This window comes from Camelina sativa, chromosome 19, assembly GCF_000633955.1.
Source record: "Camelina sativa cultivar DH55 chromosome 19, Cs, whole genome shotgun sequence".
Taxonomy (NCBI): Eukaryota; Viridiplantae; Streptophyta; class Magnoliopsida; order Brassicales; family Brassicaceae; genus Camelina; species Camelina sativa.
The window spans coordinates 3,955,307-3,969,532 of NC_025703.1; the positions used below are offsets into that span (position 1 = coordinate 3,955,307).

At 36.7% G+C, this 14,226-nt stretch overlaps 5 protein-coding genes and 1 non-coding gene across 8 annotated transcripts; 3 read left to right on the plus strand and 3 right to left on the minus strand.

Annotated features, from left to right (window-relative positions):
* LOC109124680 (UNC93-like protein 3) lies at window positions 27-3,371 on the minus strand. Of its 2 annotated transcripts, none has more exons than XM_010488215.2 (10): window positions 3,098-3,371; window positions 2,632-2,789; window positions 2,482-2,545; window positions 2,277-2,390; window positions 2,113-2,157; window positions 1,577-1,827; window positions 1,156-1,246; window positions 950-1,062; window positions 480-603; window positions 27-381 (listed from the first exon to the last, which is right to left on the minus strand). In XM_010488215.2, the coding sequence occupies exons 1-10, from the start codon at window positions 3,260-3,262 to the stop codon at window positions 199-201; spliced, it is 1,308 nt and encodes a 435-aa protein (XP_010486517.1). In that variant the 5' UTR covers window positions 3,263-3,371; the 3' UTR covers window positions 27-198. The 2 variants fall into 2 exon arrangements, with proteins under 2 accessions (XP_010486517.1, XP_010486518.1); XM_010488216.2 differs by having other exon boundaries at window positions 956-1,062; window positions 3,098-3,351.
* On the minus strand, window positions 4,507-5,035 carry LOC104764646 (histone H2B.9-like). Its single transcript, XM_010488218.1, has one exon. The coding sequence runs from the start codon at window positions 5,014-5,016 to the stop codon at window positions 4,636-4,638; it is 381 nt and encodes a 126-aa protein (XP_010486520.1). The 5' UTR covers window positions 5,017-5,035; the 3' UTR covers window positions 4,507-4,635.
* Window positions 5,314-6,540, plus strand: LOC104764647 (protein SLOW GREEN 1, chloroplastic-like). Of its 2 annotated transcripts, XM_010488220.2 has the most exons (2): window positions 5,314-5,824; window positions 5,918-6,540. In XM_010488220.2, the coding sequence occupies exons 1-2, from the start codon at window positions 5,377-5,379 to the stop codon at window positions 6,379-6,381; spliced, it is 912 nt and encodes a 303-aa protein (XP_010486522.1). In that variant the 5' UTR covers window positions 5,314-5,376; the 3' UTR covers window positions 6,382-6,540. The 2 variants fall into 2 exon arrangements, with proteins under 2 accessions (XP_010486522.1, XP_010486521.1); XM_010488219.2 differs by having other exon boundaries at window positions 5,314-6,539.
* On the plus strand, window positions 7,083-8,218 carry LOC104764649 (60S ribosomal protein L35-1). Its single transcript, XM_010488221.2, has 4 exons — window positions 7,083-7,193; window positions 7,292-7,427; window positions 7,713-7,869; window positions 8,005-8,218. The coding sequence occupies exons 1-4, from the start codon at window positions 7,190-7,192 to the stop codon at window positions 8,077-8,079; spliced, it is 372 nt and encodes a 123-aa protein (XP_010486523.1). The 5' UTR covers window positions 7,083-7,189; the 3' UTR covers window positions 8,080-8,218.
* Window positions 8,838-8,911, minus strand: TRNAR-UCG. The gene has a single exon. It is a non-coding gene; the product is annotated as a tRNA-Arg (tRNA).
* LOC104764650 (exocyst complex component EXO70B1-like) lies at window positions 11,981-14,132 on the plus strand. Its single transcript, XM_010488222.2, has one exon. The coding sequence runs from the start codon at window positions 12,132-12,134 to the stop codon at window positions 14,040-14,042; it is 1,911 nt and encodes a 636-aa protein (XP_010486524.1). The 5' UTR covers window positions 11,981-12,131; the 3' UTR covers window positions 14,043-14,132.

A 14,226-nucleotide genomic window follows, 5' to 3' on the forward strand; every position in this document is an offset into this window, starting at 1 on the left:
ATCCAGAACCGGATAGACGTAAAACGGAAAGGGGAAGAGTTGAAAAGTTGCATAAACACTATGTTTATATAGAAGAAATTTCGGAGACATTATAAGCATTAACATTTTTTTTTTTCCTTTACAATTGAATTGAGAATATTGTTTTAAGCTTTTCACACTTTGTGATTCTCCTCCCCCAAACGTAAACAGATCAAAGCGTCATTCGTCGTGGGTGAATACCTTTTCTACCTTAAGAGCTAAAAACAGGAATGAGACAAGTGAGACACAGACCATGACGAGCATCACTATGACCATTGCTTGCAGTGATATGTACGGGCTTAGGAAGAACACTATCGCTATTGCTGCGCTCTGCCATACTTTTAGCTGCGCAAACGCTCCTTCCTGTTTCCACACAATTTACAAATAGAGGAGAGATGGTTTTAGAGGATGTTTTGTCATGCTTTTCAGTGCATGAGACTAATCATGATGGTGATGTATACCGTGTCATGTTTGAAGAGTAATGCGAGGAGAGCACTGATTTGTGTGTTTAATATTCCATCACCAATTCCTAATATCGCCGCCATTATTAGTGGGTAAGCTGTGCCAAGTACTCCACTTGTTTGCCTGCATCATCATATCACCATAGCTTAGCTTCTCTAAAAACAGTTGTACGTTGTGAGTTTCACACAATTCCTAATTCTCTACAGTAAAAGAACCTAACTCCAGCACAAACAATTTCACATATATGACAAAGAAATCGGCATACTTCCAAAAGGAAGTTGCTTGATCAATGCCACAATATTCATAGCATGATACCAATACCCGTAATGAAGTTCTATTGAGGAAAACATTTCATGAAAGCACAAAAGTAAGGAGTTCTGGATTAAATCTCTATTTGTGAAGTTGTTATTAGTTTTGAGTAAAAATGATTGGTGAACGTAGTAGTTAATATTGTGTGAAAGTAACGTACCCGTACCCAAGAAGAATCCAGAGAAATATAGAAGCTTGAGCAAGAACTCCACCAGAAACTATGAAGGTGATTGATGACAAACCAGAGGTAAACCGTCCAGCAGTCATAGAACACTAGAATGATTCACATCAGGAAAAAATAAGGATTAACCTCATAAAACCTAGGCCAGTAAAAAGTATGATTTTTGACTTGTCCTTTAAACTTACAACTGCATCAAGAGCTCCATAAACTGCCATCGCCCCACCAACACCCGAGACACCAATCGCTGGCGTAACAATTTCCTTTGTAAACTCAGCCCTATAGAGTGGACAACGTAAGATGTATGTATATTAGTCAGTATATCTTACGCTGAAAATAAACTTCTGCTGGTTTCGCTGACAAGAAATGTAAACCTAATTCAGGTTGGAAACAACTATTCAATGCTAAGAGCCTGAGACTCCAACCACCACAAGGAATTTTGTGAACGTTATCTAGGCCCTAATATTAACTTTGATCTGCAGAATAACTCCTAATCACTGACTGAAGTCTGAATCCTAAGTGAGCCCAGTGACAATACCCAATTAATGCTGTTCTTGTAACAAAAAAGGGAACACGATGAATATATATACAGTTTGTTGAGAGACATACCAAACAAATGCTTGTTGCAATCCTGAATATGCAAGGAGTGGGACAATCAGTAGCATACGTATGTCGAGCAAAGGAGTGATTATCATCCTTGGAAGAGAAACCAAGGAATCAACTAAGCCCACAGGAGAACCCACATTTTCTTTTCCATCTTCTCCGTCAATATTCCGAATGAAAAACATTAGTATTGTTCCTAATGTCATACTGAAGAGAAACACCAACATCAATAAGGTAGTGCCACTGGTGCTTCCTTCCTACAGTCATGTCAACAAGAAGAAAACAATGGTGGGGCTACCCAAATAGAAGGGAAAATATATAAATAGTCACTGAGAATGTGGTCGCATTGTCTTCTATTCAATACTTTAACCTTGGAATAATTACTTCGTTAACAAGTAGTCAAGTTATATTTTTTTAAAGCGATGAAAGAAAACAAAACAGTCTAAACTATAGCAACCAAAAAGGGAAGCGATCATGAATATGACACTAAAACTCTGATACATGCTTTAGCATTGCTGTCAACAATATAAAAAATTTAGTACCTTTCCATCTTTCAGCAATGCAAGTGTGATGAGATTCCCAAACAGCTAGAAAAAGATTGACATGAAATGTGTCAAGAAGAAGGTTTTAAGGTAAGTGCATTACAAGATTTTGAGGTAAGCAAAAAGAAGGGGCAGTAAAAAAATATAAACAAACAAGCATGCACCTGGTGGCAGGCAAACATGGCCCAAAATTCCCCATTGAACACACCAATAACCGAACCTTCATGCACGCCGTGATCTTTAGCATGGCTTCTCGCAATTGATGTAAGGTATGTTCCCTAATGCAGCCAATACAATTAATGATAAGGTCTTAAAATCCAGTAAATATCCAAATGATTAACATTAAGAAACTGTAACATGTAGTTGTACCTGGCCAACCCAAATTATTGAAGCTGCAAATCCAAGATATAAAGAAGCTGGTACCATAGTAAACCTAGAACCAAATAGATGGAGACATTCTTCTATAGCCAAAAAGAAGAAAGAGCTAGGCATGAAGACAAGAGAAACAAATGAGAATACCATGATGGCTTGAGATTGGCAGCGACGAAGAGCCAATACCCTGTAGTTCCTAAAACGAGAGCATTCTTTGATCCCATTGACCGGACAACCAAAGAAGCAACCATGGAACAAAACATAAAGGACACATACAATATCCCTAGAGATATTGTTCCCAAATCCTGAAAGAATCAAAACAACTCAAATATCACCACACACACACACACAAATAAACAAATTAACACTGTTGACCCTCAGAACAAAAGACAATATCGTGTCTCAACATAATTATAGACAACAGTCTCACGGGATCCATCAATACAAACTGGCAGCATAATTTTTCTCCTCAAAAATATAAATGAAACTTAAACATCCATAAGATATTCAAAATTTGCATTTTTCCTATACTCATTGCTACTGATTTCCCCAAAATAAAAAATCAACTTCGACAATGGAAAAAAAGAAAGGAAAAAAGTAAGATCGAGGGCACCTTATTAACGGTAGTTTCAAGGTTCTGAGCAGCACCATAGGCGAGGAAGATTAAAAGAAAGGAGATGCTGAGGATATGAACATCTCTTGTGTAGCTCTTTCCAGCTCTTCCCTTACGATCCTCACCAGAGACCAACGGCGCCTCCTCGTCGGCTCGATAATCCATGGAGTAGAATTGTTCCGGCCAACACCTCCGGGAAAGACAAGCGGAGGAGCTCCACGGAGAGTGAAAGTCAAACCCTGTAGACAGAGAGATAGATTCCTATGGAATACAAGGAGTCCATTACAGAAATATGCAACTTCCTAGACTGGTGAATGGTTCGGTACAATGTAATCCCGGTTTGGTTTATTATATTCCGGTATTGTTTGAAGTTTTCAATTTTTTTATCGGTTTAGACTGAATCAAGAATAGTATTGGGCTGAGCCCACTAAAACAACTTCCAGATAATAATTTCAGTTTACTTCCCGGGAAAACTAGAGAACCGATCAGATCATACTACAAACAACTAGATTTTCATGGGCGGTAAGCAAAACTAAATTATAAATTATTGTACTTTAAATAATAATTTTTAATTTATTTAATTTTTAGATTCTCAATTAATTAACTTTTATCTAATTAATTTATAATTTTGCTTAGAATGTTTTTTATTCTTTTTACGTTTTATACAATTTATAACTTAATTACATTAAATTTATTATTAGATAGAATATAAAATTTTAAAACACTTAATTTTGTTTTCTATAATTAAACAGAGGTATGTGCATATATGGTATGTTAGTGTATATTTTTATGTGTATACAATTTTTTTTTTTGGAATATTAAGAATGTGTTATATTATGCGTAATATTTTGTAGTTCATATATTAAATAATTTATAAGTTAATTTTCCAAACTATGACTACAAAATACAAATATATAGTATATGAAATAAACTAATAGTTTTAGGGTTGGTTCTGTAGTCCAAACCCGCCACGCTAGGCGGATCACGCAACATGTTCAAAAAAAATTAATCCGCAAAAACTTATCTTACGAAACCCGTGAAAGTAAAATATAGTATGTGAGACTAAAAGTCACTATTTTATCAAATCAGTTTTTCAAATTTTTAAAGAACAATAGCTCATCACTCACCTCCTTATAAAATAAGAAAATAAAATCTGTATATATTTACAATTATGTTTGTTACCTTTTCAAACACTTAGTTTCTATAAAAAAAATCATATATAAATAGAGTTAGTTTGTTTATTAAATTAATTATTTAATGGCAATGACATGCCTGTAAATAAATACCAACTTCATGATTTATTTTATAAATGTCTCAAAAAATGTATATATAGATCAGAAACCTAATGTGAGAATGTATCGTAACGTAAAAATAAAATCAATGTCAAACACATATAGAAGAGTGTCGAAATTTATAGCTTTTATTACATTAAGATCAAGGGATTGCAAATATCAGCCAAACCAGAATAATATCAATATCGATTCGAAATTCCCATACTAGGGAAATACAAAATCAAAGAGAAAAATAAGAAATATATCTTAAGAACTGGTGAATTTAGTAACGGCTTTGGTACCCTCAGACACGGCGTGCTTGGCTAGTTCACCGGGCAACACGAGCCTCACGGCGGTTTGGATTTCCCGGGATGTGATGGTGGGTTTCTTGTTATACCTAGCCAACCGCGACGATTCCTGAGCGAGTTTCTCGAAGATGTCGTTGATGAAACTGTTCATTATCCCCATGGCTTTCCCAGAGATGCCGATATCAGGATGAACCTGTTTCAACACTTTGAATATGTAAATCTTGTAAGTCTCTGTGCTCTTCTTCGTCTTCTTCTTCTTACTCTCGCTCCCTCCTTCTTTCGTGATCTTCTTCCCCGCCGATGTTTTTTCCGCTGGTTGCTTATCTGCCTTCGGTGCCATTGATTATGATATGATGACTCTTAAGATTTCTACAAAAAAAAATACCAAGTGAAACTGAAAATATCAATCTATATATAGAGGAGTTGATACGAACATGATTGGTTACTGTTAAGAAGACCAAGATCGCTAACGTGACTTCGTTGTATTCGTCGATAAAGAAATAATCTACGGTTGATTTCACTAGAGGAGCCGAATTAATTTTTGGGCTTCTCTAAATGGGCCTTGGCCTTTTAATAAGACGGCATCGTTTTAATTCTTGCCTCGCTTTTCGAACTGGATCTTGCCCTGTTCTTCTCTTTACCCATTTCAGGGGTTGACTTGTTTGGTACTTTGTTTATAGAGTTTTGATCAGAGGCGAAAATGGCGTCTACGGCGAAGTTTCAATGCTGTGTGCCGAAGTATAACCCTCATATCAACCTCGTCAGAACAGCTCCTCAAAATCTTTCGTTTCCTCGTTTATACAGCAGAGACCAAGCAAAGTCAACACCGGTCGTCGTCGCCATCAGAGCTTCATCATCTCCGTCGAATCCCAAACGATCACTTCTCAAAACCACCTTCATCACCCTCACCGCAGCAGCAGCTCTGTTCTCAGCGTCCTCTTTCCTCATCTCCAAACCAGCCCTGACGACGACTCCGGTTACTACCGTGTTAGAGACGACGCTCGAGAAACACCTCGAGACGCATTCGAACGATGTGGAATCTTTAGTATCGCTAGCTAAAATAAAGTTCGAGTCCGATAAATGTGACCAGGCGATAGAGACGATGAACCGTCTCATTGAAATCGAACCTCAAGAACAAAAATGGCCGGGTATGAAAGCTCGGATTCTTTCCTTCTTCTGCAAAAACAAATTAGCAATCGAAGCATTCGAAGAGATTCTTTCGACGGATCCGATTCGTGTAGATGCATTACATTACTTGGTGATGGAGTACTACGACTCTAAGCCGAAACTATTAGAAGCAGAGAAGAGGATCAAATACGCGATTCGAAGATGCAAGGATATGAAGAAGAAGAAGACGAAAGAGATTCGCGGTTTGAGGATGTTGATCGCGCAGATTAGGGTTCTCGAAGGTAACACGGTCGAAGCAATCCGGATATGCGAAGAGTTAGTGAAGGAGGATCCGGAGGATTACAAGGTATATCTGTTTCAAGGATTGGTGTATACATTGTTAAAGAAGGGAGACGAAGCTAAGAAGCAGTTCGAGCAAGTTGCTAGGATTCTTCCGGAGAATCATTCGTACCTAGACACTCCCATGGATAAAAAGGAATGGGGAGCCATGGAAACTTACGATAATGTCTTCTGCTATTTAGCTACCTCCTTTTCTAGGCTTTTTGTCACTTCCTTCTTTTTTGGCAAATTTGTGTAATTAAAAAAAGTAACTAGTATAACACTTTTGTGATATGTGTGTTGTGATCTGACTGAGCACTTTATTTTGTTGAAAGATTGGTGATGTAAACAGTTCATGTGAGTATTTGAGAAGCCGAGGCTTCATTTGCTTGTTTAAGGTTTTAAATATACTGCGCTGATCATATGATGAAACCAGAAAGATGATGCATATGGAATGGTCACGTTCGTTTACTTTCCTTTTTAGGCTTCTCTCTTTTAAACTCATCTTATCCCCCAATTCTTGATGCTTTTGGCTGTTAGCGAAGAGATGTATACATAAACAACATCACATTTTGAGTATTCCACTTGAGATTTGAGTGCACGAGTAGATGATTCATGAAAGAAGGAAACTACAAAGAGTAAAGTAATGTAAAAACTCCATTCGATCATATGTAAATATAATTTCCAATTTTTGACTCGGCGATTACAAAAATTGTCTCCAGAGTCCACCAAACTTGTGTAACAAAAGTACAAACACAAACAATACCCAAATCCTAGTGATAATTGAGATAAGTTGCACTGAACATCCAACAGGCAAACAACAATATTTTTTAATTTTGTTTTTGTAAGGCTCATTTAGTAATTTCGTAAGCCATGCTATGGAATAAAACTCTGGGCTTAATACGGCCCAATTAGTAGACTAGGAGGGCTTTTGTTTCTCTCATCAAACAAAAGAGGCTTCATATATAATCCCCCTTCACTCAATAGCTAGGGTTTCTGAATCTCGGAGCCAAAAAAGAAGAGCAAGCAGCGGCGCAGAAGTTGAACACAAAGTCACAAGCTCCACGATGGGTATGGCGATGGCTAATACCTTAAATATCTTCAATCCATTTCGTTCCTCATAGAAGTATTGCGTCTTATTAATCTTTGTTTTGTTCGGTTTTTGTTAGCGAGGATTAAGGTTCACGAACTGAGGGACAAGTCGAAGAGCGATCTTCAAAACCAGCTTAAGGAGCTTAAGGCTGAGCTCGCTCTCCTCCGTGTCGCCAAAGTCACTGGTGGTGCTCCAAACAAGCTCTCCAAAATGTACGTATCGAGAAACTTTTAGATTTCGAGTTTAGCTTTAATCATTTCTAGATTTGGAGTGTCGAATAGGATTCTAAATTGAAATCTACATTAAGCCATTCTCTTATTCGAATTTGCTATGTCCTTGGGAAATTAGAAAATGGTGTTATCTTCGTTAGCTTATATGCAGACTATGTATCATATAACTGTCTTCTCGAGAGTGTGAATGTGGTTTTGGTTTTGACATTTCCTGGTTTGGATTTTTTGAATCTGATGTTTTGTAATTTGTGATATTGTAATTTGCAGCAAGGTGGTGCGTAAATCCATAGCTCAGGTTTTGACAGTGTCCTCCCAGAAGCAGAAGTCTGCTCTAAGAGAAGCATACAAGAACAAGAAGTTGCTTCCTCTTGATCTTCGTCCCAAGAAGACCCGTGCTATCCGCAGACGCCTCACCAAACACCAGGTCTGTCTATTGTTTAGCTAAATCAAAACTCACAATCATTTGTATAGTTGGCAAAAACATTTTAAACCACAAGAGCTCAGTGTGTTTTGGTCACTGTGAGTGCTTATGTTCTTTGTCTTGTTCTCGGCATTTCAGGCCTCTTTGAAGACTGAGCGTGAGAAGAAGAAGGAGATGTACTTCCCAATCAGGAAGTACGCTATCAAAGTTTAATTTTCTTAGCCTACTAGAAACTGCTTCAGCTTTTTTGTTTTGATGGAAACTTGTTCTTGTTATTCACTTGTGTTATCGTATCAAACAGTTTCAGATACTTGGATTTTGGTTCCTATTGATCCCTTTGCTTTTCTATCTTTTCCAAGTTTTTGATGAACTCAAAGAAAAATATATAACTCATCTCCATTTTAGTACTCAATCTATATTACGACATGGAAAGTTTATAGGAAACTTTTGGATAGAAACAATTTTAATTTGACATTTGTTGCACACTTCAAACAGCTATCTTCAATCGCAACGTATTCAAACTGTCTACAGTATTGCGGTGGTTATGTTAATATTGTAGGTTAGATAAACATGATCTGGCAAAGAAATTAGAAATGAACGAAAACATCGCAGTATAAATTGTCAACATCGTAAGAGAACATGTGTTCAAAATATCAGAAGACTAATATCAAATATGTGAATACAAAGGAATCTGTTAAGAATGTGGTGGTAATAAAATGTTGCAGAAAGCAAATAAAACAAGCAAATATGATACTTTTTTGTTTTTTTCCTCTATTTTTCGTTTTGGTTTGAACTTTGAAGTGAAGGAGTCGGAAGTCGGAGCATGATGCATTCGTTTACGATAAGTACGTCTGCTTTCGTCGGTTTGTAAATTGGTCAGTTGACCTTTTTCCCCCACTCAAACCCAAAACAAAAAAACAAAAAAAAAAATTATAAAGAACAAACAAAAATCTAAGGGGATAAAAACAAAACGACCACAGTGGGAGTCGAACCCACGACCTTTTGATCCGAAGTCAAACGCGCTAATCCACTGCGCTATGCGGTCTTTCGGTTGAAGTGTATTTTTTGTACTTTAATAATTACAATTTCTAAACGTACTCTTTGGGTTTGGGACCTTTTGGATAAGCGATATTCCCAAATCCCAATCATATTTATTATTAGATATATTATTTTATTTTATTTAATTATGTAACCAAACGTATAAAATACTTTAAAAAGTAACGAAAATGCCGTTATTACTGACAGAAAAATGTGAATGGTACCACTCAAGAAAAGATTTAGTATAGTTTGGCTATATGGGATGAATACAGATACTTTAAATATTTTCTTCGGGTAGTACCATTCACATATCAATGATAAAATTAGTAATCAGATATTCTAAGCAATGTTATTCCAAGAAATTTTGTTTGAGTGGTGAAATATATACCCACACATTGATAAATCTTTCTGTGTAATGTGTAACTGAATGTTACATCAACATTAATAATTAAGATGTCACGTAATTGTAATCATTGTAATATCAAATAGTATTCGTAATACGAAATTTATTTCTTCTATAATTGGAATTAGTCGGTGGAAGGATTAGAAAAGGTTTACGCGGTGCTAACTCGTAATGTTTATGTGGTTTATTTCATATGTAAATTTCGTTTATTTGATTGAAACTAGAAAGGATATATAGCCACTATATATCGTGGATTGTTATATTCCATACATATATTTATAAAACCTATAATTATGAATTTAATTTATTTGCTTCATGACGATTAGTATACCATAAATTTTCTAGAAGGAAAAACAAGAAAATGAAAAGTTTCACATGTTTTTGAATACTTTTGATATAAAAGTCATTGTATATGAACTAATGCTTATATTGCTTATTTAATGCGTGATGCTCTTGGATCCTAATTTAAGTTTTTAATTGGAATTTCAATTTTAATAAATTTTTTAATTATTGCTTTGTCCATTTTTCAAACGGGCGTACTTTGTCTTGAGTCACGACAGTGACTCCTGACTTTACGTATACGGACAAATCATCGAAGAACAACCGTAAAAAATTGGAAAATTGTGTAAAAGTTTATAGCAACAACACCACCAATCATAACCTTTGAAACAAACTGAGCCAGCAAATATGAGGTCAATATCAAGTTATCAAGACATGCATGTGAATATGCACCAAAGGTTCATGACTAAAGGGGGTTCATCTACGTTGCCTTGTCAGTTGAATTGAAACACTCGAAAGAAAATCAAAGATAATGACGATTTTTTTCTTTTAATAATCAGAAACTCTTTACCAAAATTTGGATTTATCCGACATATAAAAACTCAGATCTTCTTGTAAATTAAGACGTTTCAAAATTGCTAACAATGATCAAATTTTATTTTCAAATTATGATTCATAAACCCCCAAATGAATTTAACCTGGACTAGGCTCTTATAAAACTGACGAAAACTTCTAGAATATCAATATGTTAGGAACTGTCTCATACGTTACATTTTAAAAAAAATTATATCACTTAGAGAGACTACTATTTTTAATCGAATTTGCATTTTATCCTGAAGCTAAGTACCTGGTTGGCTAGGTGATGCTTTCTAAATGCTTATCTTCCAAGTAATATCTCATGAATTTTCGCAAATTTATATAATATATTTAACTTACTTGGTAGAATGATTAATCTACTAGAATCCTTGACAGACAGAAAAACAAAACAAGCAAAACTATATTTTAGTTTGACGCATTTTTGGCTTACCAACCTTTTCCGTAGTAATATTTAAATGGTATTAGATTACTTTTAATGATACAAGTCTCGATGAAACAGTGTATATATTTGTCAGCGGCTAAGCAAAGATGTATCACTATTTGATCTTATTAGGACTTGCAATTATTTAAAGTTGAATTTGACTTTGATGAGAAGATTTGATCACTATTTTAAAATCATTTTGTAAATAAACTCGAATCCACTACATATGAATATGGATAGGCTATCTTATTTGATATATAAGCTATCTATCTATAACAAATTGTTGACAAAAAGTTATCTCTACGTAGTTAACACGTGGTTGAAAAAATGTGATTCTCTTAGTCCATTCCATTGTATCATTATCGAAGATTTTAATTTCTATAACTATCTTACGTATAAATGATGATCATTTATTAACAAAATAAGTAAATTTAACTATAGCTAATCTTGTAGGTTTGTAATTTTGTATATGGATTAGATTGAATTTAAGTCATGATGTGATTTCTTGTTATCTATTAAAATTGTAAAACAAAAAAATATATTTTATTTTAATTATTTTTAAACATTATACAACTCTTTATTTGATGGAAAATTTGTGAGAACTCGCATATTGAAACCGGGAACCTTACATATGTTCAATATGAGAAAAGAAGAAAACAGCATAACAACATTATTGTGCATATATTTCAAAACCTAAGAAAGGATGGACGCAAATTTAGAAAAGATAAAAAAAAAAAAAAAAAGGAAAGAAATTTTTATAAGGTAGCAGAAATTATATAAATCTCTCTTCGTAATTTACTCAAGTCGTTATAAATTGAGCTCAGGCGTCAACATCTGTAAGTTTTTGGACATTGGGGTGACGCGATCCATAGACCTATTCTTTTAATCATTTAATTTTCCAAATTAAGAATATATTTTTATGCAAGATATACATATTGTGTTTGTAGATTATACCATCCACAACCACAAGTAACCTAGATTCTAGGGTTTGTAATTGACGGACACCTCATGGATTAAGCATAGTAGCAGTGTAGCATACACTATAAATATATTCATAGTTTATAATAATGTAAACGCTCGCGTAGTTTACGTTTAAGAGTTACTTTGACAATTGTATCATAAAAAGAAAAAGTTTTATCGCGAATACTACTTAAATGGATTTTGTTTAGTCGTGAAGTCATTTTTTTATTTAAACTTTCTGAAATAGTCAGACACTTATAAAATGGATTTTTCACTACTAAACGTTAAAAAAAAAAAATTACGTCATATCTAGGGAAAGCACACAATACGTGTAGGCCCAAAAAGTCAAAGGTCAACAACAATAACATTTTTCGTCCACAAAAATTTAAGTTTAACGACGTAGTCCCAACGCTGTTTTGATTTCTTTTATAAATACCCCCTTCAACGACTCGATCTTCTACTCTCATAATATAACTCTTTATCACCACCACTTATACAAATATTTTCTCTCAACGACGACGACGACGACGACGACGACGAAAATTTTGAAAATTTTACGACGACTTGATGATGAGGAAACCGATGATTAACATCTGCTGCGTCGCCGTAACGCCCTCTAATCAACAGCCTCCTCTTACGTTAACGCCACGCCAGAGTTTAGAATCGGCGGCGATCTATGGAGTGATCGAGTCTGCCGCCGACATAATCGAGAGATGGAACACTGAGACCTCCTCTTTCGCCAAAGTCACTTCTATGTTCTACGAGGACAAATCAGAAGCCATGATGTTCATCGAACGAGTCAAAGATCTTCAGAAGACGATGGATGTACTGGTGTGTGAGGATCCGAACTCGGAGAGACTCATGAGAGCTCATAAACTCATGCAGATCGCTATGAAGAGGTTACAAAAAGAGTTTTACCAGATTCTTTCGATGAACCGTGCTTATCTTGATCCAGAGTCTGTCTCTACTCGCTCTTCACTTACCTCAGCGAGATCTAGCTACTCTGATTTCCCCGACGACGTCGAGGATTCACACAACGGAGGTGATATCATCGTTGAGCTGGAGGAGGTTTCTATCAACGTCATGACGGATTTAAAATCAATCGCTGAGTGCATGATTGGTTCTGGTTACGCTAAGGAGTGTATAAGCATATATAAAACCATTCGTAGATCGATCATCGACGAAGGTATCTATCGTTTAGAAGTTGAGAAGACGAGTACGGGGAAAGTGAAGAAGATGTCATGGGAAGTTATGGAGTTGAAGATCAGAAGCTGGTTGAAAGCAGTGAGTGTTTCTATGGAGACTTTGTTCAGAGGCGAGAAGATTCTATGTGATCATGTCTTCGAAACCTCTGACGCAATCAGAGAGTCTTGCTTCAGTGACATCTCACGCGACGGTGCGCTTCTTCTCTTTGGGTTCCCGGAGATCATCGCTACCAAAACCACCAAGAAAAACTCGCCGCCGGAGAAGATTTTCCGGTTGCTTGACATGTACACTTCCATCGCCGGAAACTGGCAAGCGATCGAGTCGATCTTCTCGTTCGACTCTATCTCCGTCGTCAGAGCTCAAGCTCTAAAGTCTTTAATCTCTCTCGGAGAATCTGTTCGGTCGTTACTGGCGGATTTCGAGTCCGGAATCCAGAAAGACTCGTCTAAAGTGGTGGTTCCCGGCGGAGGAGTGCATCCTCTGACGATCTCCGTCATGGATCACCTCACTCTTCTAGCTGACTACAGCAACGTGCTTGTCGATATCCTCGCCGGATCTCCACCGCCGGATAGGTCATTGTTACCGGAAACTTACTTCAACGTCTCCGAAACCGACGACTCGCCGTCGTCGGAACTTGCTCTACGATTCGCTTGGCTCATCCTCGTCCTCCTCTGCAAGATCGATCATAAATCGAATCACTACAAGGATTTTTCCGTGCAGTATCTCTTCCTCACCAACAACCTCCAGCACGTGGTCTCACGTGCACGTTCCTCGAACTTGAGGCAACTCCTCGGCGAGGACTGGATCACGAGGCATTTCGCTAAGATGAGGCAGTTCGCCGGTAGCTATAAGCGGCTTGCGTGGGGACCAGTGTTGGCTTCGTTGCCTGAGAACCGTACGGTGGAGATGACGGCTGAGGAAGTTAAGGATATGTTTGAAAAGTTCAGCGAGAGCTTCAAAGACGCATACGTTAGACATAGTGTCTGCGTCGTAGCTGATCCGAAGCTACGAGACGAGATAAAAGTGTCGATAGCGAGGAAGCTGGTCCCGATATATCGCGAGTTTTACAACACGAGAAGCTCTCTCGTCTTGGCGGGAGCAGCAGCCGGTGGAGGGAACGACAACGGGAAGAGAAACTTGAGCTCAGTTGTCCGATTTACCCCTGAAGATATCGAAAACTATTTGTCTGATTTGTTCTTAGAGAAGGGTAGTTCGGGGAATTCGTCGACTTCTTCTCCTTCATCTTGTCGGTCACGGCCATCATTGTCCTAAACTACAAAAGAAAAAGAGTTCAATAATAATCGTCTTAAATGTAAAGGCAAGTACTTTTAATTAGTAGTTAATCTTTCATGTTTTTTTCTTTTTTCTTTTTGGCAGTTATGTTTACGCAACAAACCAAATCTCATTGTGATTCCATAATGAGTGATGGACAACGACATAAAGTAGGGTTAGATTT